The sequence below is a fragment of the Atractosteus spatula genome, chromosome 9 (genome assembly GCF_055471065.1).
Source record: "Atractosteus spatula isolate fAtrSpa1 chromosome 9, fAtrSpa1.hap1, whole genome shotgun sequence".
In the NCBI taxonomy this organism is placed as follows: domain Eukaryota; kingdom Metazoa; phylum Chordata; class Actinopteri; order Semionotiformes; family Lepisosteidae; genus Atractosteus; species Atractosteus spatula.
In genome coordinates, this window is record NC_142714.1 from 17,076,786 (window position 1) to 17,101,040 (window position 24,255).

General features: G+C 36.9%; 1 protein-coding gene across 1 annotated transcript in view; it reads right to left on the reverse strand.

Moving 5' to 3' along the window:
* LOC148828307 (cysteine-rich motor neuron 1 protein) overlaps window positions 1–23,896 on the reverse strand; it is a 52,182-nt gene extending 28,286 nt beyond the window's left edge. The window contains exons 1-3 of the mRNA XM_088924658.1: window positions 23,157–23,896; window positions 19,359–19,520; window positions 2,764–3,006 (exon numbers count right to left, since the gene is read on the reverse strand). Coding sequence (XP_088780784.1) covers window positions 2,764–3,006; window positions 19,359–19,520; window positions 23,157–23,448 — 697 coding nt within the window. The 5' untranslated portion in view covers window positions 23,449–23,896. The remainder of the gene's footprint in view (window positions 1–2,763; window positions 3,007–19,358; window positions 19,521–23,156) is intronic.
* Between the last annotated feature and the right edge of the window lie 359 nt (window positions 23,897–24,255).

The window sequence follows — 24,255 nt, forward strand, 5'->3', positions numbered from 1 at the left end:
AGCCAAGTTGAAAGAATTTTAGACTCGCTCCTTTCTTTCTTGTGTGCCACAGAAACAATAGCCAGACTGAAATCAAAAGGTACAGCAAGAAACATTGACCAAAGGTTTCAATCATTTATGCCCAGGAAATAAAGCAGGGAATTAAAAGTCAAGGAGTTAATGAACAATATCTGTGATATCTTTTAAAGCTTTATAACAATGCTACTATAAAGCATAAATGAAGTCATATTGTGCTTTCTGAATCCATAGTAGTGTGTTAACTTCAATCAATTGAATGGAATCAGTTGTTTAAGAGTACTTTGTCTTGAAAAAGGACATTACAACTGGCTTATATCTCTTTGTTTTACTGGAATGCTGCACTTGTTTTTAGCAATGGAGAAAGAAAGATAGATTTGCACTGTGCATCCTTTAAGACTTGATGCTGATCTGTTTTTTTACTTCTCATCTTATCTGTGCGTCTTGACAGTAAAGGTTGTAACTCTCTTCCTTACAGAAGTTGTCTGAAAACCAGTCAAACTATTTAACTATTTAACTAACTAAATTTGCCAAGCATTTCCTGTCTCAACCAAAAAAGGCTTTGTTAGCAGGAAAATGAGGATCGTAACAGGTTTTCTTTCTCTAATCCACTAAAGCAAACTATTAACTATTACATTAGTGTAGCCAGTGTAGCTCAGTACTTTTCATTTTATTAATTAAAAATGAAGAGAGTTAATTGATTACATATACCGTAAATGCAGAGATGAAGATGTAAGAACTGACTACTTGCTAGCCAGCCATTTACTAATATATTAAGCATAATAACCACATATACTGTTTTGTTACTGAACACTTCTAACAGAAGGTTTACTAATTGCTTATGTCTGCAATTTTATAGGTGCCTGTATATTAGACAACATGGAAGCTTCCAGGCAGCCCGGGTAAAAGTAACAGCCAATTACAATCTGGCCAGGTGGTCCAGACCTTTTTGTGATGAAGCTGCCTGGAATGCCAGGAATCCAAGATTAAGTCCTGGTTGAGGATTACCCTCCTACACACACACAGATAAATAGTGTGGCTCTACATGTTTGATAGGGACAAACAGCACCTGAACAGTGGGTAGTATAATCTGCATAACCCTGTAATGATCCAGAGAGGCTTAATGCATATACTGTAAGTGGTTGATCACTAACTTGCATGAAAACATGGAGTTTCGTCAGATTGGTAACAATCTTGCTGGCCAACCTGGGTTCAATTCCTCTTGGATTCACTTGGATGAACTCACTTGGATGAAATCACTAGTACATAGTGCTAGTAATGCAAATGTACAGTATCAGTGTTTGATCTCTCATAGCAACAGCCTGCTATGTTCACCACACAGGGGGACTGGTCATTGTTGGACATGATATAGACTTATGAAAAAGTTTCATTTTCATTTAAAACAATCAGATTGTTACCAACGTATCTACTATGGTTTTTCTTTTGCACAAGAGCCAGCACCTCCCTGCTTTTTGATGTTGGTGCATTCATGCAGCCCTAATTGAAAGAAAGGGAAACACAAAGGGGATCAAGCACAGACAGTAAAGAGCAGCAGACATTTGTTATCAAAACTCTGATCCCTTTCCTTGCATTCACAATTTGTTCAGTGCAACATGATTAACAGAATTATATTCCACCTTTCAGACGGAAAAACATTAAAAGCATTCCCATCAATGAACTGTTGAACCTCTCCCTTTATGACGTGTGACCAGACAGGAACTTTTTGACACTGCACTTCTGTTGAACACATTCATAGCCTAAGCAGTTTTATGTTCACTGACCTCATTAAATCCATTAATTCCAGGACACAGCACACATTTATGAAAATAAAGGGTATAATGTGAATTTGTTCTGTTGGTAAAACACAGCATATTTGCCATGACCACAGTGTCAATGCCAAGCCAACTCCCTTCTGGAAAACCAAGGAGTTTTTTTTTTTTACAATATTACGTTTTGTTTAACAGCCTCAAAACAAAAGTTCCACTGCTTAAACATCTGAACTCTTTCACAGTCACATCAAGGAAAATTCAAGTCAAAGATCAAATTTGGAACACATTTCTGAATCATGATAAGCACAAGGAAATGGGTTTTGGATCTAAGATGGTGGTGAATACACTTCTCAAATCTCTTTTGAGACTTCTTCACAATTTCTGACTCTGCCACTGCTGATGGCACCTCAAATGGCAAGCTGCCAGCTGCTGTTTCTCATCACTGTGTGAAAACACATCACACAACAGAATCTTGTGTTTTAATGTTCAGCTAATAGCACAAACAAGCTGCAACAATAAGCAGAAAACAGCTGAAAGAAATCTTGAATTCGTCCCACCAAGAGTCATGGGCATAAGCACTTTGAAACTGTTCAACATGTTGTTTTTTTCTTTTGTGTGAGATTTAACTTATGCACAAAATGTGGAATACAGTGCAGCCATCCTAATTCTTTACAAATGCCATCTGGTATGGATTAAATACCTTTCACCTCCAATAATTCCAGTATGGCAGTATAAATAATGCTTCATTACTCATCCAAGGGGGGCCGATAATTATCAGAGCAGTCTTATTCCTGTCTATTATAACAAAAAATGCATTGCAAACCCTTTAAACTAAATAGAAATTACAAACTGGGGAAGGGGGGGATGTCCATATCAAGAGTTTAATAAAAATTTAAATACACAGTGCAGAGCTGGGAATGTATGTTCTACTTTTGTTGAACCTCTATGTATAATCAGCTTTAAGAAAAGCAAGGTTTACCTTTCTGGCATTCATATACATCACAACAGTCTCCAGGGATTCCTCTCGCTTTCCTGACCAACAGCTGCTGTTGCCCAGCAGGGCACTCCTGCTTCTGGCATGCCCCGAAATTACAGGTGCAGAGGGGTGGCACTGTCGGACAGCACCCGGCAGGGGGAGTGTAGCTCTTGGTGAGGGCGGAATCTTTGGGACAGTCTGGAATGGGATGACTTGGACAAGTGACTCCCGTGCATTTAAGCTGGGCTGTAAGTGGCAAAACAATTGGATTAATGTCAGCCTGCTTGGTTAAAACAAGATACATAGAACAACAGGGAACAATGACTTATAAAGTTCACTGAGTTCACTGCCCCACCTAGCTATCGCATTCTCTCTATAAAATATGTGTGCTTACTCACAGAGGTAATGGCCATGCCAAATATGAGCAGAGAAACCCAATGGTACCTTTGACAGAGCTTCATATGTGCTGAATTAAAACCACTGTAAAATATGATTTATCCAGAGTAAGCGGTTAATAATAATTCTTTGCATCGTACATGTTTTATACATTGCAAAAGATCGAAAAGCACTTTATACAGTATACAGGTTGTGATTCACCCACTATTATTTCATCCACGACTGAACATGCTTAACATCCGATATGCTTGATTCAGGTCAATACCAATACAATATATGTTTTATATATAGCTTTTTGATAAATATTTTTTTTATTTTCACCTAATATACCAGATATTATTTTTTCTATTCTCTTGCAGTAGCCAAGAAAATCATCCTGATATCCTTCTTAAGGGATGTTTGATACTCTGGGGTGTACTTTGGAAGCAGTTCAGGAAAAAATGTGAAAGGGCTTTTCTATGGCTGTATTGTATTGGTACAGTAGTTACCTCACAGATCCAGCTTTCAAAATCTTTAGTCAATGTTTATTTAACTATCACATAGCATTGAAATGTATACAATGCATTGGTCAAACTCCTGAGCATTGCAATTCCATGTCTTGTGTTATAGTTGGGAATGTAATTGTATATGTTATATACGGTAAAGTAATATGCATAGTTCAGTTAGGAATTAAGTAGTTTAAAGGTACCCATACAGATGTAGGTAATTGTAAGTAAGAGAATTGGAAAACCTGCTTACATTGGATCAAATCATAAATATGATTTGACTGCCATGATATATGATAACACACTTTTTAATTACAGATTAGACAGATCTTTCCAACAAGATGACCTATATTGTTTCTAAGGAAGGAAAGATGCACTAGAGCATGAAGTATCTGAAAAAATGTAATGGCTAATGAGAATCACATGTTAATCTGTGTACAAGTAAATTACGTACATGTCATGATTTGGGAAAACTGTATGTTTGGCTCATATGTATATATATTTCTGGGATATAGTCATTTTAATTGAACTCACCACTGTGTAACATCTTATTTTCATTCCTTACACAAAAGTAATACAATTTGAAAATGGCCATTAACTAACTCAATTCTAAAAAAAGAGCTAAAAATAATATTTTGGAAAACTGCTGCATCTTTATGAGAATAACATTCAGACAATTCTGTATGTGTTTCAAGATTAATGCCACATTGTTACCCCTCCTAAATGGGAATATATACCTTACGTTGGAAGTCTACAGCTGAAAACTACTGCTGCATTTTGCAATTCTTATTACAGTGATACTGAAAGAGCATTTTCATAGTAGAACAAATATATGAAATATAAAATGCTATTAAAATGTAGTTTAGTTACATTTAGCCTCAAAACATAAAAAATATCTACTGGACAAATAGATCCTGGATTTTTCATTTGAAGATGCACAGTGTCTTTGGCTTTAGGGAGTAAAAGTTTTCATCCCTGCAATTCCTGCAATATGATTCTAGAGGAGGATGTGTTACTCGGCTGTGACATTTGGATATCCGAAAGATGATCTGCATGAGTTTTTTAACAGATGAATACAATTGGCAGTACAGCATGTTTAGATATGATTTTACGTATTTTTTTACATTTTTTTTATAGCTCTACAAGGACAAATATAGACTTTGTAAAACATTTTTTTATGTTCCAGCTTAAGAACACTAAGTAAGCTTATTTGCATGTTATTTTTTCAGGGTATTTTAATCTTTCACAGACGTTGCAGTGTAATTCTTTACAGTGTGAAGATAAATAAATGTAGCATAAGTAAACATTCAATGTTTAAAAACATTATAAACATTGAGAATGTGTTTCTCTCTGGCAAAAAAACCCAGAAACAATTGCAAAACCTGTGACTGATTGGAGTTATAATTGCTTGAATATTGTTCACAAGAGCCATTTTTCTGAGTAAACTAGGATTTACTCATTTTTCTGAGTAAGGTAGGATTTATTTTAATGAAACTGAAAACTAATGGCATTAGATTTTCAGAAAAAATACTCTCTTCATCAAGAAATTGGGGTAATTCACCTGGCTGAATAAAACAACAACTCATCCAACAGGGTTGTTGGAACCCCACAAAGAAACATGAGAGATCCCATAATGCCGATTTGTAAGTTTGCTATATAACAAAATTAAGGTAAATTAAACTATAGTTAGCGGACAAAACGTACGGTATAAGAGGAAAATGAAAGTTCAGAAGAAAGCTTTAGTAGCACTTCCATATCGAAGAGAGAGGGATCATTTGGAACATGCTGCTCCGAGGAATAATAGTTGCATGAGGGTGAAGAAGGGGAATGAATAAAATCCATGTAAAAGATGCAGAATCCTTAATTGTGGAACATGGGAAGCATGCTTAATGATGACTGGGCTTGGATTTGATATAAAATTCATAATCTCAGATGAGCAGTGCTCAATGACTAAACGTGGCAATTGGGATTCTTTAATGCACAGTGAAGAGCTCTACATTGATCTATGAAATGTCTGGAAACCATTTTTGTGCTGAATCTGGCTTAGCACTTTGAGGAGAGGTGTAGGAAACCAGTGACAAGTCATTCGCTGTCAATTTGTCAAAGAGTAATAGGTCAGAAGGGATGGCTGTTTGAGATAAGAGTAACTGGGAGTAGAAATAGGGAGTTTTGAAAGTACTGTTTATGGTTTGTGGATTTAAAGTACTGAATATTCAGAAAGACTCTGGAGAAGGCCATTTGTAATGCAGCAGAAAGAGAGGAAGAGATACTGTACTGCAGTTCAAGAACCACAAAAGTTGTGGTTTCTGGTGTTGGAAAGGTTTTGAAAAATTTCTGAAAAGGGCGAATTGAATAGCAGACTATAGGAGTATGTATATTAAAAATTGAATACAGATAGAAACCCAAGTGAGATGGGAAGGTTAAGGATATGAAGAGATTTAGAACACCTTTGTTTATCATGTGTACAACAGAAATAGGGTAGCACAGAATTACAGTCATTGCTGCCTTGCAGTGCTGGGGCCTGCAATTCCTAGGCTGCTAACTGCCTGGAGTTTGTATGTTCTCCCCGTGTTCACACTGGGTTTCCTCCCTCTTTCCAAAGACACACTGATACGGTAGGTTAATTGGTCCTGGTGTGAGTGTACGTGTGTTTGTGTCTGTCTGAGCCCTGCAATGGATTGGTTTCCTGTCCAGAGTCTATCCAGCCTTGTGCATGTTGCTTGCTTGGCCACCTTGACCCTGCTTTGGATAAAGCAGTTAGAAAATGTATGGATAAATGGACAACAGATATAGAACTGAGTGGATGAGGACAGATTTGACTCCAAGAGGAACTCCTTAGAAAACTGACGATGACAGAAGGGTACAGTTTTCAAAATGTTACAGAGGAATCCAAGAAGATTCATTAGGCCAGGAAGTGGCAAACTATTCACCTCACAGCCTCAAACAGCTGTGCATTTGGGATCTATGTTAAGATTGTGGTGTAGAGGTGTTCCAAGGTCAGGCAGCCTGAAAAGTCGAGAGGATATGCAATAGTGTACCCAGAGGCAGAGCTTAAGTGACTGAGGAGGTCTGAAAGCTCATGTTGAGTAAGAATGGAAGAAAGTGGTGAGAATTGTCTTAAGGAAGCCAAGCCTGGCTTGTCGCAAAGAGGGGCGAATGGTTAGAATTTAGGATGATCCCTAACGACCCAAAGAAGAGAAACTGCCTGAGTTTCTTAAGTTGAAAGAGCTCTAGCTGCAGAGGCATCTGTGAGAGGAAGTCAACTGTGAGATGAAGGGAGATCCCCCAGAGGGCTCCTGAAAGTGTAGAAAAAGCTATGGCACAGCATTTGAAAGTGAGACAGAATGTGAAATAATACCTCGCTATGAGGTGCCTGAGGTTTAAGCTTGATAGGCATAAATTTGAGGTCAGTAGTGAAGATGGCTGTCATTAGTCAAGCATTTTGTTTTTGGTGTTTTGATGTGATGTATGGTGATCAATGTACGTGTAGTGCATAAGACAGTGAATCTGCTTACAGTATTTTGGCCATTGTGTTTGGAAATAGATGTAGACCCTAAATGAAAACTTTTCAAAGTAATCTCTTCCTTAAAATTTACATATTAAACCCTTCATATCTAGTTTTAAAGTAGTGGAAGTGCAACTATACATCATAATTCCCAGAGGTACAAATATAATAATATCAAATATTATTACGTATGCTGCCAGCATCTTATTAATTCATAACTGAGAACAGGACCAGAAGGAGCTGAAGCATAAACACACACTAAAATCATTGTATTAATGAAAGGAACTGCATGAAGTACTATACTGTAAACAGCAAAAAACACCACATGAAATAATACTTCCACCAAATCACCAAAGGGGATCTATGAACTATATTTTTCCAAGCAGAGAACAAACTGATGCAAATGTAGAAAAACAAGTCATATTCTGTTACTTTGTTCCGTGCTGGCATGCCGAACATATTTCCTACAGCAATGGATATTATCCAATATTACTGATCTTTAAAGGCTTTCTTATGGCTTCCGCCTAGTTTTCCAATTTACAGCTGTAAAATTCAGACTTTCTCTCAGTCAATTAAGATATCCAATTTAATTATAAGTACTGAAATGTTTATCCTTCAATAAACACAGCTGCCTTCTGAAACAGCAACAATTTGTTTGTCAACATTTCTTAATACTCTCTTCCCTTTAATTTGTTTTCATATAATGCCCCCTGTATTCTTCCTAACATACTTCGCAGACAGAACTGCTCAAATTATACCTACATGCTGTACCACTTATCGATATTAATCCGAGATTATGCTCTACTGAGGACATTAATCAGGAGCTGTACATAACTCAGTTCACTTGTTGATACATCTCACTATGCCTGGTCAGAGAGTTTCTTTGGTGAGATGAAGGTCAGACAAACTGCGTTCCTGAGCTTTAGGAAATTAAGACTCAAAAATATTTGTGGGTCCTAGGTCACGTGTATCAATCTAATGATGAAAAGACTTTCATGCTCCATAAATTTGGGATGAATGCTTAAGGAATTCATAATGACCTCTAACACTCAGACACTAAAGTAAACTGTAGAACAAAAGATTTGCAACCATACTTGAACATGAAGCATATGTGTTCTGACTTTTGTACAAGTAGACCTTTGAATGTCCTACATGATTTTGCTAGATCACTATTTACTTTTAAGAACTATTGAGCATCACAGGTAGGGGCAAAACAAACACAAATTAACATTTGCTCTTGGTGACCAAAGCCAAGGTGTACACAGAAAATAACACACCACACCTGAAGAAGGATCATTGTGTTTTTCCTTTCAGTTTTTCTGCATTGAATTAACCTTTACTTGTTCCTTCACAAAAATAATTTTATTCCACTATCTTTTTGGGTGGGGGTTTAATCTCTGTGTTATTCATATTTGTTTGAAGCAATCATCTTACTACGAAACATTGCCAAGTACTTGAAGGCAAACACTAAATGCATTTTCTTTACTGTATTCCTCCTCATCTGTATTTTCTAAACACTCTAAAAGATGAAGAGAGTGATTAATGTTAGAGAGAACAGTACATGTCCAGAAGGGCTATAGTTAAGCTGAATATTCCATTAGTTAGATGACACTATATCCTGTTTTGGGCACTCTGGAATAAAAAGAAAACAGATACCTTGGAGGAAATCCAATGCAAGACAACTATTCTTATTCATAAGAAAAAGACTAGAGTTAGAAGGGAATATTATTAGCACAGGAACAATATCTAAATAACATTTGGTCATTGGTATGGTACTGTACAGTATGTACTCAAAGACAGAACTAACTACACAACTAGGATAGAAATTGTACACAAAAATATAGGACTAGGGTTAAAGATAGCTCGATTCAATGTCAGATAGGCAAAGGGTTCATTTTTGTTTTTCTTACAATGGTGGCCAATATATCCAATGATAATGATCACCTTATTTGCTTATAGTTTGCTTCCTCGAGACACAGCAAAAAATAGTAAATAATATTTAACACAATAATAACATATTGTATAACAATAACATAACATCTAGTATATGCCAATTTTCCAATATGACATACTATATTGTCATGTAAAACGTGATTGGGATAGTAACTGAATGAAATCTCATTTGCAGGTCTAAGCACCAACACCAGTGATATTTGGCATCTACTCTTTTCACTTTTAGTAAAAGTGTCTTCCAGTTTTGATTCTTCATAAGGTGACCATGTTCAACACACTTTTCAGAACACACTGAAAATAAAAAAAATACATTTAAACAAAAAATGATTTCAATTATATTTAAATTATTCCGTCAGGAAACTAATCTAAAGCTAAAGACCCCTGCATACTGTATAACAATTTCTTTTTTAAAGCTTTGTATCATCCTTCAGCGAAAAATAAAAGCAGCTGTGTTGAATAAAAATAATTAAATTCTACTATATTTTAGTTCTACTACAGTACAATAATAGAGAGTAAATGAAAATAATAAACAAAGATCTTTACAATTTGCGTAGCTATTAATTGACAAACCTATACATTGCTGGAAGATAATGAAAAATATCTGACATGGGATATATTTTTGATATGTTAGAAGTTTCTAATGTATAGATTGGAGGAGAACTTAAGAAAATACTTATTTAATACAAGTAAAGCAACAATTTCAAGAATTTCGTTTCAAACAACTTTTAACATGGGTGGCCCAATTAAGATTATTTCCCAGAAGAGATAATTACCACCACACAATAAATAGAAAATTGGCAAGAATGAAAAATGCTTGGATGAATTCTGTGTTTAACATATTTCAATATGCTTATGTGTACTTAAGTAGAGACACAAACAGCAATTATTTAGTCAGTGGTCACAACGGCAAATTCTGGATCACAATGGTTACTGTTCTTAACCAGGCTCACACTAACAACAACAGCAAAAAAGGCACAAAGAACCAATTCTGCATGGTTGATAAATTTCAGCTGCAGAATGCACTGAATGTCTTCTCTCTGGAAAAGTGAAATACTACCGAAAAACCTAGCAACGTCTCATAATGTGAACTATCCTATTGAAAGGCCTTCTTGAAAGTAGACACCATCAGCTGTGTGGTAAATCCTAGAAATAGCAGAGGATAGAAACTGAAAGGCCATGCTTAACCTGAAACCAGGATAAGGAAATTGAGTTTATTACCACAGAAAGGACTATTATAAATAATGCACATTTCTGTCTTCTCAGAAGCTCATTCATAACAGAAACACACCCCCTTTGTAAATGTGTGCTTTTCTTACAGGGCATAAGGACGGCAGTCTTTCCCAGCCCAGTCGTTCTCCTGAAGGCAGAGGAGGTTGTGTTGACAGCGCGAGTTTACTCACGGAAAATCAGTGCACAATGTGGGTTCTGTTCACTGACTGACTTTGGAATCAAGTCAGCAGAGAACAAAGTAGTCTTAGAGCAGCTGCCCTCTGTGGTTTTTGGTAAGTCCTCAGGTTTTATATGGTTAGTACGCAAAGGGGACAACAGACCCATTTCTCACGTATGCCGTATAAATTTGGATTTGTGCCACTGGCAGTTCAGAAAATTCAGCATTGTTCAGTATGTTAACATGGAACCCATAAAGCTGCATTCAGAACAAGCTGGGCCCACAGGAAGAGAAATGGTAAAAATAAATATTAAGACCTACAGCTTGCCAAATATCACTCGTTCTATGGCAACCACTGGACACTGCTAATAAAACTAAGCCCCACACAGTCATTCCTTGAGCTGTTGTCTTGTCTTTTCCTGATAAGTTATGTCAAATATCTACTGTAAGTAAGAACCTTAGGTACTGTATATGACCCTAGTATGTTGTGAAAATATGAACTCCCATGTCACTCCAAAACACTCCCATGTCCCGCCACTGTCGGATTTCCTACATTGTGAGATTACGCAAGCAAGAGTGGCTGAATAAGATCGCATCTATGATGTCAATGGAGTGAATAACTGTCACTAACAATAAAAGAGAGCATGAATATTTCACTGTGGAATCAACTTGCTTGATTTACCAAGAATAGTTGACTCTGTGTTACAGGGGTTTTATATTTTGAAGTGCGAAGGAGTTCGGAGAGCATATGTGGAAATTTCAGGTCCCAGAAAAAGGGATCCAGTCATTATTGTCATCATTTGTTTGTCATAATTTGATTGTTTTACTTACAGTAGATTCTACTTCACAAGAATGATTGCCTACACTAATGTACAAAGTTTATCCACTTTGTGTACGTGAAATTATCGACATGCCAGTTATGTTTTTGATCCTTACTCAAAATCTCGCCTCAATTGTACCACAGAGTCTCTTGTACATAAGTAAATATAATACACTTGCTGTTTGAACTCAATCAGATTGGACCAAAAAATACTACCCATGAAAAAGACAGATTTTATTTTAAAACTAAAAAAAGAGGTTATATTTAAGAAGACAGACACATATAAATGCGCACCCTGGCCTCGCAGTATGTGGTACACTCCCTGGAGTTTAGAAAAAGAAAAGAGTATTTTATACTACTGCTCAATTCCCAAACAGGAATTTGGATTACATAATCATTCTGGCTTGTGGCCAGCATTTTCTTATTGTAGACTAGACTTACTAACCCTGTTGATAGGATCTCTGATTTTGGCTGTTGAGAGAAAAAATATATATCTTTAGTTACCTTGGAGTTATTTATAAAGGATAAGACAACAATCTGACCTAATGTCTTTGGGAGGCGTTTTTTTTTTGCTTTCATGTTTCCACAGTTGTGTTTCAATTTTCACACAATGAAGCTGGAAGTAGTATTTAGAGGCCTGATCCAAAACAAATACAGTATGAGCATAAAAGAACTGTACAATTGCCAAGGTAGAACAGTACAGGTCCTAGAAACGTATCAACTTTCTCCAACGCTCAACTGGAAGAGCATTCTGAGATCAAAACTCAAATATAGCAGACGTTCACACTGTGTTCTAATTTTGAAATGCATCTCCATGAGTTAGGGAGATAATGTGCAAATCCCACTCTATACATACCTTATTAAGCAATATCAACAACAACAAAAACATGCCTCCATAGATTTTTAGCACCCTCTTGTGGCCACCTCAGTGTACCTGCGGCCTCCAGGAAACATTTCCACAGCTGCTCTTTGACAACCTACCACTCTACTCCACCCTACAGTGGGGACAATCACCTGATGTGAGACGATGTCTCAAAGACAGCATTGGCATTACCGTGCTGTGTATCAGCCCTCTGAGCACCCCAATGTAAGGTGCCCTGTGTAAACTTGATGGTAGAACTACAGTACATAATGATACGGCATGGTACGATGGTATATAATGGTTTCCTGCCTGAGGGATCAATGTGGTCCGACTCTGCTTTAGGGATCTGTTATTCCTTTGTAAGATCCAAGGTGGAAAGGTACTAGATTACTACGCGTCTGAAGTACATTTTAGGTAAACAATCCAATCCAAAAGACATTGCATTTGGACAGTTTGTTTAGCCAGTGAATGTTACTCCCATGTGCCATCAAGAAAAGCGATCAACACAGCTGGACTTTCACATTCCTCAACTGCTTTGAGCTCAAGCATTGTTTTGACCTATTCCTAAAATACAGCTCATTTAACAAATGGTAGGGTTTACCTACAGTAAACGTCTACCTTGGGAAGTTTGACTTGCTCCACAATGTACTGTAAGTCCTCTTGACACAAAACTAAACACATCAGTCTTCTTTTCAACAAAGAAAATCACTTTGTTCTTCTGTTTGTCACTGAAACCAAGTCCTGTTTGTATTGAGTCAGCAACTTACAGAGAGAAAATACAACAGTGAGGAATCTTTTCCTAAATGTTCCCCAAAACATGATGTGAGGAGTAAGAACATTACACTATTACCTAGTCAAAATTGTAGAACACAATTTCTTGGTTGTACATTATGCACTGTCTTGATCTTGTGCCATATATTCTTATATCATTGGGGTCATCTTGCTTAGTCCATATTCAAGGATGATATGGACCTTGTTGTTTGACTCCTCCAATCATTCATGAGCAATATGTAAAATATGAGAGGTCCTCCGATATAATAATTTAATAAGAAAAAAATTCTGTGAACCTGATAGAGAATAATAAGTAACATCAGAGATGCTAATCATAACCTTCTTGGCTTGCAAAGTTATTGCATGGCAGAAAACCCTCCTGTTAAACCTTTCTCCCACACCATCCATCTATGGATATAGCACCTACTTATGTAGTGTCTGCATGTGTAATAGCCCAACCAACACATTCATAGGTAGGAAATAGAAGTGGTACCATAATCAATAATGGTTTCTGTGGGTATCCTGATTCACAAAATGATCAGCACTAGCTAATATCGTGTGTTTGTCATGCCTCAAAGTACATCGAGACATAATCCACTATAACGAGTATATACTTGTATTCTCATGCTCCCATAGAAAGAGACCCAACAAGACTCATCTAGGAATTTAGTTTAGGAATTTAGGAAGCCTTTATTGTGGTTTTGGAGATAACTGCTGACCTTTCTATAGTTTTTTCTTTTCCTAAATGTTCCCAAAACAAAAGGTAAAGAATCAAATGCCTTTACTGGTGTCTGAGGCACCAATAGCTGCTCCCTCTTCACCACCCTCCCAATATATGCTAAGAAAAATGTCCTGTAAATCTGCAAAACAAATCTGGGATCTTTTTGTTTGCCCTTGACCGGCAATCAGTTCACAACATCAAATGCTTATTTAGGGTATTCAAATGTGGGTTGTTGGCTTGGACAGTCCTAATTCATTGGTTATGCTCGTTTAGTAACAACCCCCCCTGCCACTGTGCTCAGCTATCAGGGCACCATTCTCTATCAAGGGACCTCCATGTGTACTGGTTGTCACCATTCCCTTACTAATTCTCCTGCCAGACTGTATTAAACCTCACAACTTTCCACATCTTCCCATTCCTTTACAACTTAGTGCCCTGAGTGAGAACTAACTTGGGATCAGACATGTAGCCAGAGTATCCAGCCAAAATCATACAGAAGGCCAGCCCATATTTAACGCAGCCACGGCTCGTCAAGACATAGCGTTCCACGATTACTGCACAGTATGTGAATAAATAATCTAAGCCTAAAAAGGGGAAACTGAATCTTGTCGCTTTTATTTAACGTCTGCTGTGAACTGAAGATGAAGGAGGTGGGATTGAGGATGGAAACAATGTTATGCTATTTAGAAGCACATTTAAAGGTTAAATAAAGACATCCTTTTATAAATGTTAGCTTGAACCCTTTACATAAAGCAGTAAAATAAAGTTGAATTACATACCTAAGAACAGATCCTCTGCCTCCAGCAATTTCCTGTGCTTGACACAAATAACTTGTCAAAGTCACTTCCCAGCATGGAGCCAGTTATTCAATCACTAGCAACCTGACCTAGCAATCTAATTAACTCTCCTTGCCCTTTTTTACAGGTTTTGCCTCTTTTTATGAAAAGAGACAGGTTTTAAGGTCATCTAAGTGGACATTGTTAATTTAATGTTAATGCAAATTATAGCATAACAAGAATGGGTATCATAAAATTAACATTTGATACTGCTACAGGGCCCTGGCAGTGCAAAACAACAAAATAGCTGTTACAGCACTTTTGGTTCTACAGGATATAAAATCTATTTATAAATCTATTTATAAAATCCAACATATTTTAGACATAAAAATAAACAAGGTTTGCGTACAGAAAGTTTTACAAAGAAAGGTTTTTCAAATTTTATGAACAGCTAGTTTCTTGTTATTACTCTCACCTAACTAATTTTTTACACTTTCTGCCCTGTCTTCATAGTGTTGTAAAACAATCTGGGATATCACATTATACTATCAGTGCAATACTACAATGTATTTGAGTTGCATTGCTACAGTACATATCTTTATAAAATGGTACCCAGTTTACTATTAATTATGAAATAATGAGGACAATATTTTTTTGAGTACAAAATTTCTCTCTTTGGTCATTGAGCTTTGTACCCCAGAACAAAATCCTGTTTAACTGACTGTACCTAAGTTCCACCAAAATTAAATTCAGTGTAAAACCAACAGAATCACATAAGGTTTCACACTTAAAGTCCAATGCAATTGCTACTAAAGAATATTTTGCAAACTTAAGCTTAGCTTACGTCTTCTGTTAACTGTTTATTTTAGTTAGCTTTTTTTTGTAATCCAGATGTGAACAACAGCCAAATACTGTACATTCCAAACAGGACCCAGGGGAGACCTGTATCCAAGCAATTGTGAGTCATTGATTTTTTGATTGTGATCACTAAATGTTACGTCAGAATATTTCCAAAAAACGTTTAACTCAAGAGACACCCACAGAATTTCAATGACTGCATGTGACACTGCTCCATTCACTACCTTGGTGAATTGATAACAAGAGTCAGCTCCAGCAGAGGAAACTAACAGCCCTGGAAACAGGACAAGCAAACACACACTAATGATTCACAGATGGAGACACTAAAAGGGCCCTATTTGTAATGGCATTTTAAAAAAAGCAGCTGCCTTCAAATGTTTGTTAGTGTTTCTAATACGGGCTACTTCTGTGACCTCTGTTAAATGGCAGGGTGTTCCAAAATAACATAAAAGGTACAAATGATTTTCTTTCATTTTGACACAAGAATGTGGTCCTTTACCTGCTCAACAGGTCATTCATGGTCTGGGATATATCCCACATATTAGTGGGATATATTAGGCCTATTAGTGGAATAGGCCACGTGTTTTATAAACAGTAAAGCAGTATTAGCATTGTGACACAGAAATTCTCCATTGTAATTTTGCATTATAATGCTCAATAGTAAAGAAGTATGCTTTTATTTTTTATTTCTTAAACATTTGTAGAAGCTAAAACTATTTAGAATGTGTTTTACACTACAGATACTCATGGGATTAAGAGGTTTGAAATTGTTATCTTAAAGAATTGCAATGTGCATTTCAAATGGGTACTACTTCATCATGTTTATGAATTTATGAGTGACTCTTGGTAAGCGGGTAGATGTCATAAATGTAAAGCTACCAAAAGCTGGCCACAATGGAATATACATGTTCCTGTGTTCAAAAACAGAAGTGGAGAATGTTGCTAAAACATATACGTTGACCAATACACCATAGAACAGACCAAATGTCCACACTAAATATCTGTAGGTTGAATTAACATAAAAGTGACTCTCTCTTGTGGCAAGGTTTGGAGTATGTGTTGAACACTACAGCTCTAAGGCTTGAATCTGGGCATCAGAAAGGTTAGATATTAGATATGCCTGAACACCAGCACACAATGGGTTGTACTGCCATGGCTGGGTGAGCCTTAGACTTGCCTTTTTAACAGCAACACATTTTTTACAAGGCACTTGTGAGCAATATTATCGAGTTCTACATGTGTCTTCCTTCATCTGCACAAGTGAGCTTACAGAATAAGAGGCAGATACTGTAGCCTGACATGGATCTCAGGATGTGTTTATAATCTACATTCTTAGTGTTGGATCATTTTTAAAGAAGTATTTCATGTAGCAAAATTTTAAATGCTGCTGTGTATTCCCAATATATTTATTTTCGTTCTTCACTGAAACACATGCTATATAACAGAGTGCAAGAGAGGCTAGCTGTTGCAAAGCAAATCATTATGCCATACGTACACTATGAGAGGTTACAATATTGTAATCAGAAAGGCTGATCTTGTTAGATTCTGTGAGCAGACAAATTGATAAAACCAAATGATATGTTAGGTACATAATAAAAATAATTGTGATTAAATTTAAAAAGAACAGTGTTTGGTCATGTAGTATGGTAGTTAGTGATGGTACACTATCTCATAGTCCCAGGGTAGTGTGTTTAGATTGTGCCTCTGGCATTTGTCTGTACTTTGAGTGTTCCCACTGTGTTTGCATGGGCACGTCTGCATGATGTTCCAGTTTCCTCCCAACCTTTATAGACATACTGGCTAGGTTTTCTTATATGTTTACAGTTTAGAAGGTTATTTTAAAATGTCCTTCTCTTGAATCACACCCCCTTGACCCTTTCGCTTTCGAAATATGCTCCAGCTTGCTGTGACTTTTACCGGAATAAGAAACTTTCAGATAAATGGAAGTAGCTGCACTCTTGAAAAGTGATATTCATCCTGTGCCTTGTACTCTTTAAACGAAGCTAATTTAAATCTCCTAAACTCAGGTTTTTACAAACCTGTTTGCCATGTTTGGATAACTCACAAAAGCACACAATAGGCTTTTAGCTAAATGTGGCAACAGCATGCTTTTATTACCAGCTCTGCTCATCACACTGTTGTAAAGACAACTGGGCACTCAAGGTAATGTCAGTATGGAGATGAGAGCACGGTGCTCTAAAATCAGCTTGCTAAATGGCTGTATGCTCTTTTCTTTCATTTCCAAAACCAACTAAAGAAGAAGCCGCAAGCTGAAATTAAATTAAAGCAATGGTTTAGGCCTGCTACTAACTTTATACTATGAACTATAGAACTATACTATAAACTAACGGTATATCTGCACATCACAAAATTGTGAGCTGGAAAATAAGTAACCTATCTGGTAAGTAAACAAAAATCCCCTTTTAAGGAACAGTAAAGAAGAGGATATTAAAGCTACCTTTGTCACAACTTGCAGTGTGTTTGAACTTTCTCTTTTTGATCTTTTGGCTCTGTGTGTTTACAATGATGCTGCCCTCCTGCCCTGGGCTTGCCACCAGCCAAGCCAGTGAACGCATTAGCAAGGGAAGGACTGGCTCTGAAGGCAAGGCAAAGGCCACTATAATGCAATGCAATATTTATTAGCAAGCAATGTCACGTAAAACTAATGTATTAAGTTGCAACTTGTAACTTTATTTTATAATATAATAATGCTTTTATATTTTGCTTTGGTTGAAATAACTATTTAAATGTTCAATTTTTATCATTATTGTTTAATAAATAGCCATGTTTGAGCCTAAAAATGCACTTTTAAAGATTTTCATGTGCTCCCTTTCTGGAAGTATAAACTTTAATGCACAAACCTAGCAATAGATAAAATACTTGTAGGCAAGTCAGATACATACTTTTCAAATATACATATTTTATAAAGTAAGATAAATATTTACCAGTTTACAGTGATTTTATTTTAAAAATACACTGTTTCCTTGGCAATATTTTAAAGATAAAAACACAACACCCTTTCTTATCATTCAATTAGAAACTGTTTGTAAACTTTTATATGCTCTTATAACTGATGCACTTTCACATTCAAAATATTATATTAATGAGATCTTACTTCCAGAATCAAGGTACTGTATCTGTCTGTTTGTCAATGTACAACTGAGAGAAACACTTATTTTACCTGCTGCTGCCTGGCATTCACTCTTGTTAATATAGGCAAAGTTTTGCTGGCAGCTCTGGGATTCACATACAGTACACACCATTGGACAGTAAGATTACAGCCAGAAAAGGCACAAACTGGATTAGGGACTCCAGCAGACTTAAGTCTTGTCCCGTGTTTGTTCTCATTATGCCCAGACTCTGACAAAAGGAAAAAAAAATATTTTTGCTACTCCATTTTCTGGCACATTTTAAGCATTTGCCTGATTGTAGAGGGACCCAAAGCGATCTTGATTTAAGAGGCGGTATAGCCCTATCTGAGAAAGATTTGTCATCCTGTTTACCATGAAGTGTAGAGGGAAGAAAATTCACGTCACACAAAACTGTAATAAAGAAAGTTAATATGGGACTAAATGCAGACTTAAGATTTTTCATTTTTAGCAATGGATTTCTTTGTGTGACACTACATACTGTACAGTAGGTTATTTGTGTACGCATCCTGGCAATCAGTTTTCATTTCTTTCTAGGCCTGTTGTGTTCAGGATTAATTGATAAATATAACAAATTATATAGTAAGAGCAAATGATCTCTGATAATTACAGAAAACAATAATAATGAAGGGTACAATAAGAAACAATGTTACAAGAAATCAAAGATGAAATACATTTCTGCAACTTCTGACAGAACAACTTAAGCATTTAATGAACTTGAAACAACATTTTTTTATTCTAAAAAAGCAATATAATTTTATGTGCTGTCAACACCACAATGACAGGACAAAGCTCTAATCCTGCTTTCTTTGTAGCAGATGGATAAGGTCTAATAATACATTTATATAATATACCAGATGCTAGGAAGTTCGTGATCAAGGAACTTTAAATCATTTGCATTATTCAGAACCTTACCTATTACTGATGCCCTAAGGCAGGACTCCATGTCAGGATACTCAAACACACTGACACATGTACGCAGAGTCTCACAAGTGCATTGTCCTCCTATTCTGTTGCAGCCACTCTGCTCTGGGCACTTCTTCTCCTCTGCCCCATGTTGAAGGTGCTCAGGTAAAACTGCAGGATGGAACAAGCACAACAAAGGTGAACCAGCTAAATATGAAATGTCTTCCAATACCTTTAATGCTAAGATCATGTTATATGCCTTTTGGCTGTGATTTCTTCCTTGTCTTTGATCTGTGGTAAGCATTCTTTGTGATTAATGCTTCTATCTACAGTATCACTCCTACATGCACTCCAGCAAAAACCTACTGCGCATATTTAAAAATCTCCTCAAGTGATGTGAGGTGGCTAAGATGAGAAAATGATAAAAGCTGCATGGGCCAAACGCCACAAAACATCAGTCAACAGTCCTAAGAGATTCCTGTTTGCACCACCTTGCATTTCACTTACAGAAGTATAAGATTATATTTCATTTTCTTTGCTAGACCAAAAACACCAATTTAAGCCAGGACAAAAAGGTAAGATCATATGGGAGGCTTAATTACACTTAATTCTGTACAAGAAGAAAAATCTTGTTATCTGCTTCTTTTGATACAACATAGAGATAACCATCAAATAAACAAACATGTTAAGTATGATCTGGTGCAGATACTGTCTCTTAATCAGGCTGTGGTGAAAGAAATTTAAATGCTGTGTGTCCTTGTGAAAACACAGGGCAAGGATATTAAATGTTTTTCTAACAGGCCAATTGTTGCCAAAACATTTATCAGACTGATTACCAGTTTACCAGATTTGTTCAGGACACAAACCCATTTTTCTCAGTGATTAAGCTCTGCTATGAGTAAAACGTTTTGGATTGTGGAAACACTAGACACATTTACAGCCATACTAAACTACAAGTAGACTTGATATACTTTTCTGGGCTGCAAACGTTTTAGTTGGTTAAATTTGTCTGTACAGTATGTTATGTGACATGGTCACCTAAAGTTATTTTGTCTGCTACACAGAGATATGATTGGTTTAACAGAGTCCACTTAATATATGGCAGTCTTACTTTTCATACTAAATGCCAAACTGGTTCACATACAGCAAAGTTTTAATGGTCAAACCTGACAAGCGGAAACATAGAGACTACTCCAAAGACCAGGACCTGGATAACTTATTTAGAGAACTGATAAGCTTTTCATTTACAGTAGTGTGACTTGGTGCCTGGGTTTTACAAGAAATACAGTGCTTGGCATTAAAATACATATTAATGGAAAACATTTCCATATCTTGCTGTTACCACATCATGTAGTTCGGCATAATCTGAACATGTAAAAGTCTTGTACCAACCAGCAGGTAAATGAACATGTTTTCAAGAAGCTCTTAAATATTTCTTCATAACTTCGTAACTCATAACTTTTGTGTGATAATGTCTGGAAATGTATTGGAGTTGCTTTAGGGAAGCTTTGTGTTTTTGTGGGTTTTAAGCCCACAAGACCTAAGAAGTCAGTCATTCTGAAAGGGGGTCTTAGGGCAAGTTTCTAATGAGCTTATCATTAAGTTAACCACTAAAACTGGACATGCACTCTATCTGACTGCCCTTTTAATGATTGCCACTTTCACTACACTTTCCCTGAGGTCCCTCTCAATCAGAGAGACTGCTTGTCTTGGCATCCAGAGTAGTGATGAGGCAACTAGCTTCTGAAGCCTCTTGTAGATATTGTGCTAAAAAGGAAGTCTTTAGAACATGAGTAAGATAACATAAAGGACAAGAGCTGGCTACCCTCTCCGTTCGGGGCTATTTTGAATGCACAGATCTCTAAGATGTTAATTGCATTGGAAAATTAGGGGACATTATTGACCGCATGACAGGGAATTTCTCACCTAAATACGTTTCCTTCTGAACAGCTGTTTGTGAGAGGTTGTGACAGTCCATTTATTATAGTTATGCTATCATTGCCATTAACAGGCATTAGGTCTTATAGGATTTAAACTGGATGGATCTCCAACTGCCATCAACATCTGCAATCTGGATTTGCAACATTGCACCACCCTTAAGAAAATAACCCAAACAGCTCAGAGAAAACTAGATTTCAATTCTAATCCAGTTAAGACAATGTATCCTGCTCATGCAACATGCACCAATAAGTGTTATGATTTTCCACTTTAAAGGTATAACATTTATTTGCTTAATCGTGATGACATAATCTGATAAAAAGATATTCGTTATGTTCTTCTGGGATTTGTAATTGACCTCTGGATGTTCAAAATAAATACAGTACAGCTACAGTATATCTTGTTATTCAGTTTGAAACTCATTAAACTAAGACATAAAAAAACACAGGGAGTGGGATAGAGTAGGGAGTTTGCATGCTTCACCTTCCTTGGTAAATAAATCTTAATCAACATAACTCTCCATGGAATGTATCTGAGTCCTGATTGGAGGTACAACAATCCCAGCATCTTTTTTGTGAGAATCCAGTGTAAATACATGCTTCATAATCTGCCACTCTGGAGGACTGTTTTTTCTCACCTCCATTTGCTTCAGTCTCATGGGATTCATTAGTTAGAGAAAATGCAGGTAGTGACATAAAGGTTAGTAAATTGATTCCCACCTCTTACAACCAAGGTTATAAAATTAAACTGTGACAGTATCTCACACCCTCATACAACTAACCTACCTCTTACAGATTGTACAGTATATTAACTAACAAATATAATAGTTGACAAATACATGTAACCCTACAATCTTAAAAACCCGGTTATGGGGTTGCTCATAAAAACACCAAAATGTCATCTAAAAATCTTGGGAATTAAAGTGGCAGCAGAGCCACATTTTACTGCCTTGGATGGGTCATGGTTATCATCAGCAGTACTACAGTATCTCTTCATAAAAAAACTGATAAGCCAGTAATGCTTTTTGAGTTTACTGGACAAAACAGGAGCACATACAGTACATACAGTAATGTTTTATTGGTAGGCGATAAAAGAGTTAATTGTTAAACTGCAGGATAATTTAATTCAGAAGTCCACTGCCTTCTGTTGTGGAAATGTTTCATTTTATGGTACTTCAAAGAGGCTGTGACCTACACAAAACCAGCCACTGTCTGAAACTGAAAAAAGCTGCCTTTTTTGTTTACTCAGAAATAGCTAGACCGTGTTAGATTAGGGTGTTTCAAATGGTTTCGAAATGACAAATCATGTTCTGGTAAAGTCCTCTTTAAACGTGTAATTCAGCCCAAGTGTGTGGTGCCAGAACTATCGTCACACTTATTAATTGAAAAACAATAAGAAAATGACTGACCAAAATCCAAAATAACACGATACTTACTCTTGGCAGTTAATAGCTACTTCAAACGTGAACTTGTAACTCCAACCAGGCAAATAAGTACGGAAATCTAATAACATTCAATTAAATCTTGAACGACCGGGTTGGCACACAGTAGCTGGCACACGGCGGATGAATGAATGACATTTCATGTAAACCAGCGTACTTTTGCACTTTCTCATTTACCCTCGTTCTAAGGTCACAGAACAGTTTAGTCTTACATATCTTGACCTCTAAAACATATTATTAACCCCTACGAGCCTTTTTAACGTAAACCGATTAAGTGGAATGGGAACTCAAATCGGGAAACATGAAACAATATTACTTTATTTAACCGGGTAAATCGGCTGAAAACAAATTCCCGATTGCAATATTCGAAAGGCACTAGATTACAGACTTGAGTTTATTAGACAACGCATTTACTTTAATATACCAACCTTTACAAATCCCCACATCAGGTACCGTCGCGGCTCGTGTCCCATTTGCAGCCGCGCAAGTTAACCCTAAACCACAGTAGCCAACATTCCAGTCCTCCCCGCCGCAGGGTTCCCACTCCAGCCTGGTACAGTAGTCGCAACATCCACAGGGGTCCCGGGTTGGAGTCCGCCCGTTCTCGCAGGTATGGGGAACGCAAGTCCTGAGCTCACATGGCGTGCATTCATAAGCCATAAGCACACGGGCCAGAAATGAAAAAATTAAGAACACGACTTTGAAATACTTGTTGTACATATCCAGTATGGGTTTAAAATTGTTCGCAATAGATTTTCTTGATTTTCTGGCGAGTGCCGCATTCGATTCTTGAGAGATTCTTACGCCTTGGCAGAGGCAGCAATTACTCCAGAGTTACAAATCAGCATGTAAAACCTATACCGAAAAAGAAAAAAAAACTTACAATCTGTTATTTAGATCACTTGTTTCTTAGGATCTTGATTTGAGAAAAAAATACCGAGCTGATAAAAAATATCCGTTACTAATGGATACTTAATATTTGTATTATTTTGCTGTGTTGATTGGTTTACCAATACTCTCAGAAATGCAACACTTGCTTTCAGTGCTGCTGAAATTCTTGCTTGCCCCTCGCAGCATCAAAAGACCACATTAGTTTAAGCAAAAACAGTGCAGGATATCACATCCATTCCCCCTGTCTGCAAACTGTTTTACTGTGATGATAGAGTCAACGGCGGTCTCCTTCTGCATGGGAACGCAATCTGAAACCCCAACTGACATTACTGGGATGGAGAAACTAGCGTCGCCCCTTACCCTGACTGACACGGGCTTTATCCACTCACACGTATTAAATAGTGGGAGTTTTCAGTTGGCAATTTCCGAGTTGTAATGTCAAACCCAGTAACCAAAAACCTTGTACGGGGGAGTCTTCGTGATAAGAGGTTTAAGAGCGGTTGCAGAGACTTGTCCTCTTTCTGTTATTTTTAGCACCAGAGCAAGACGGCAGTGTCAGGATGCTAATTAGATTGCATACCAAAAAGTTAATACATTCCTAGTGGTTATCACACCGTATCCAGTTTATCAGTAATG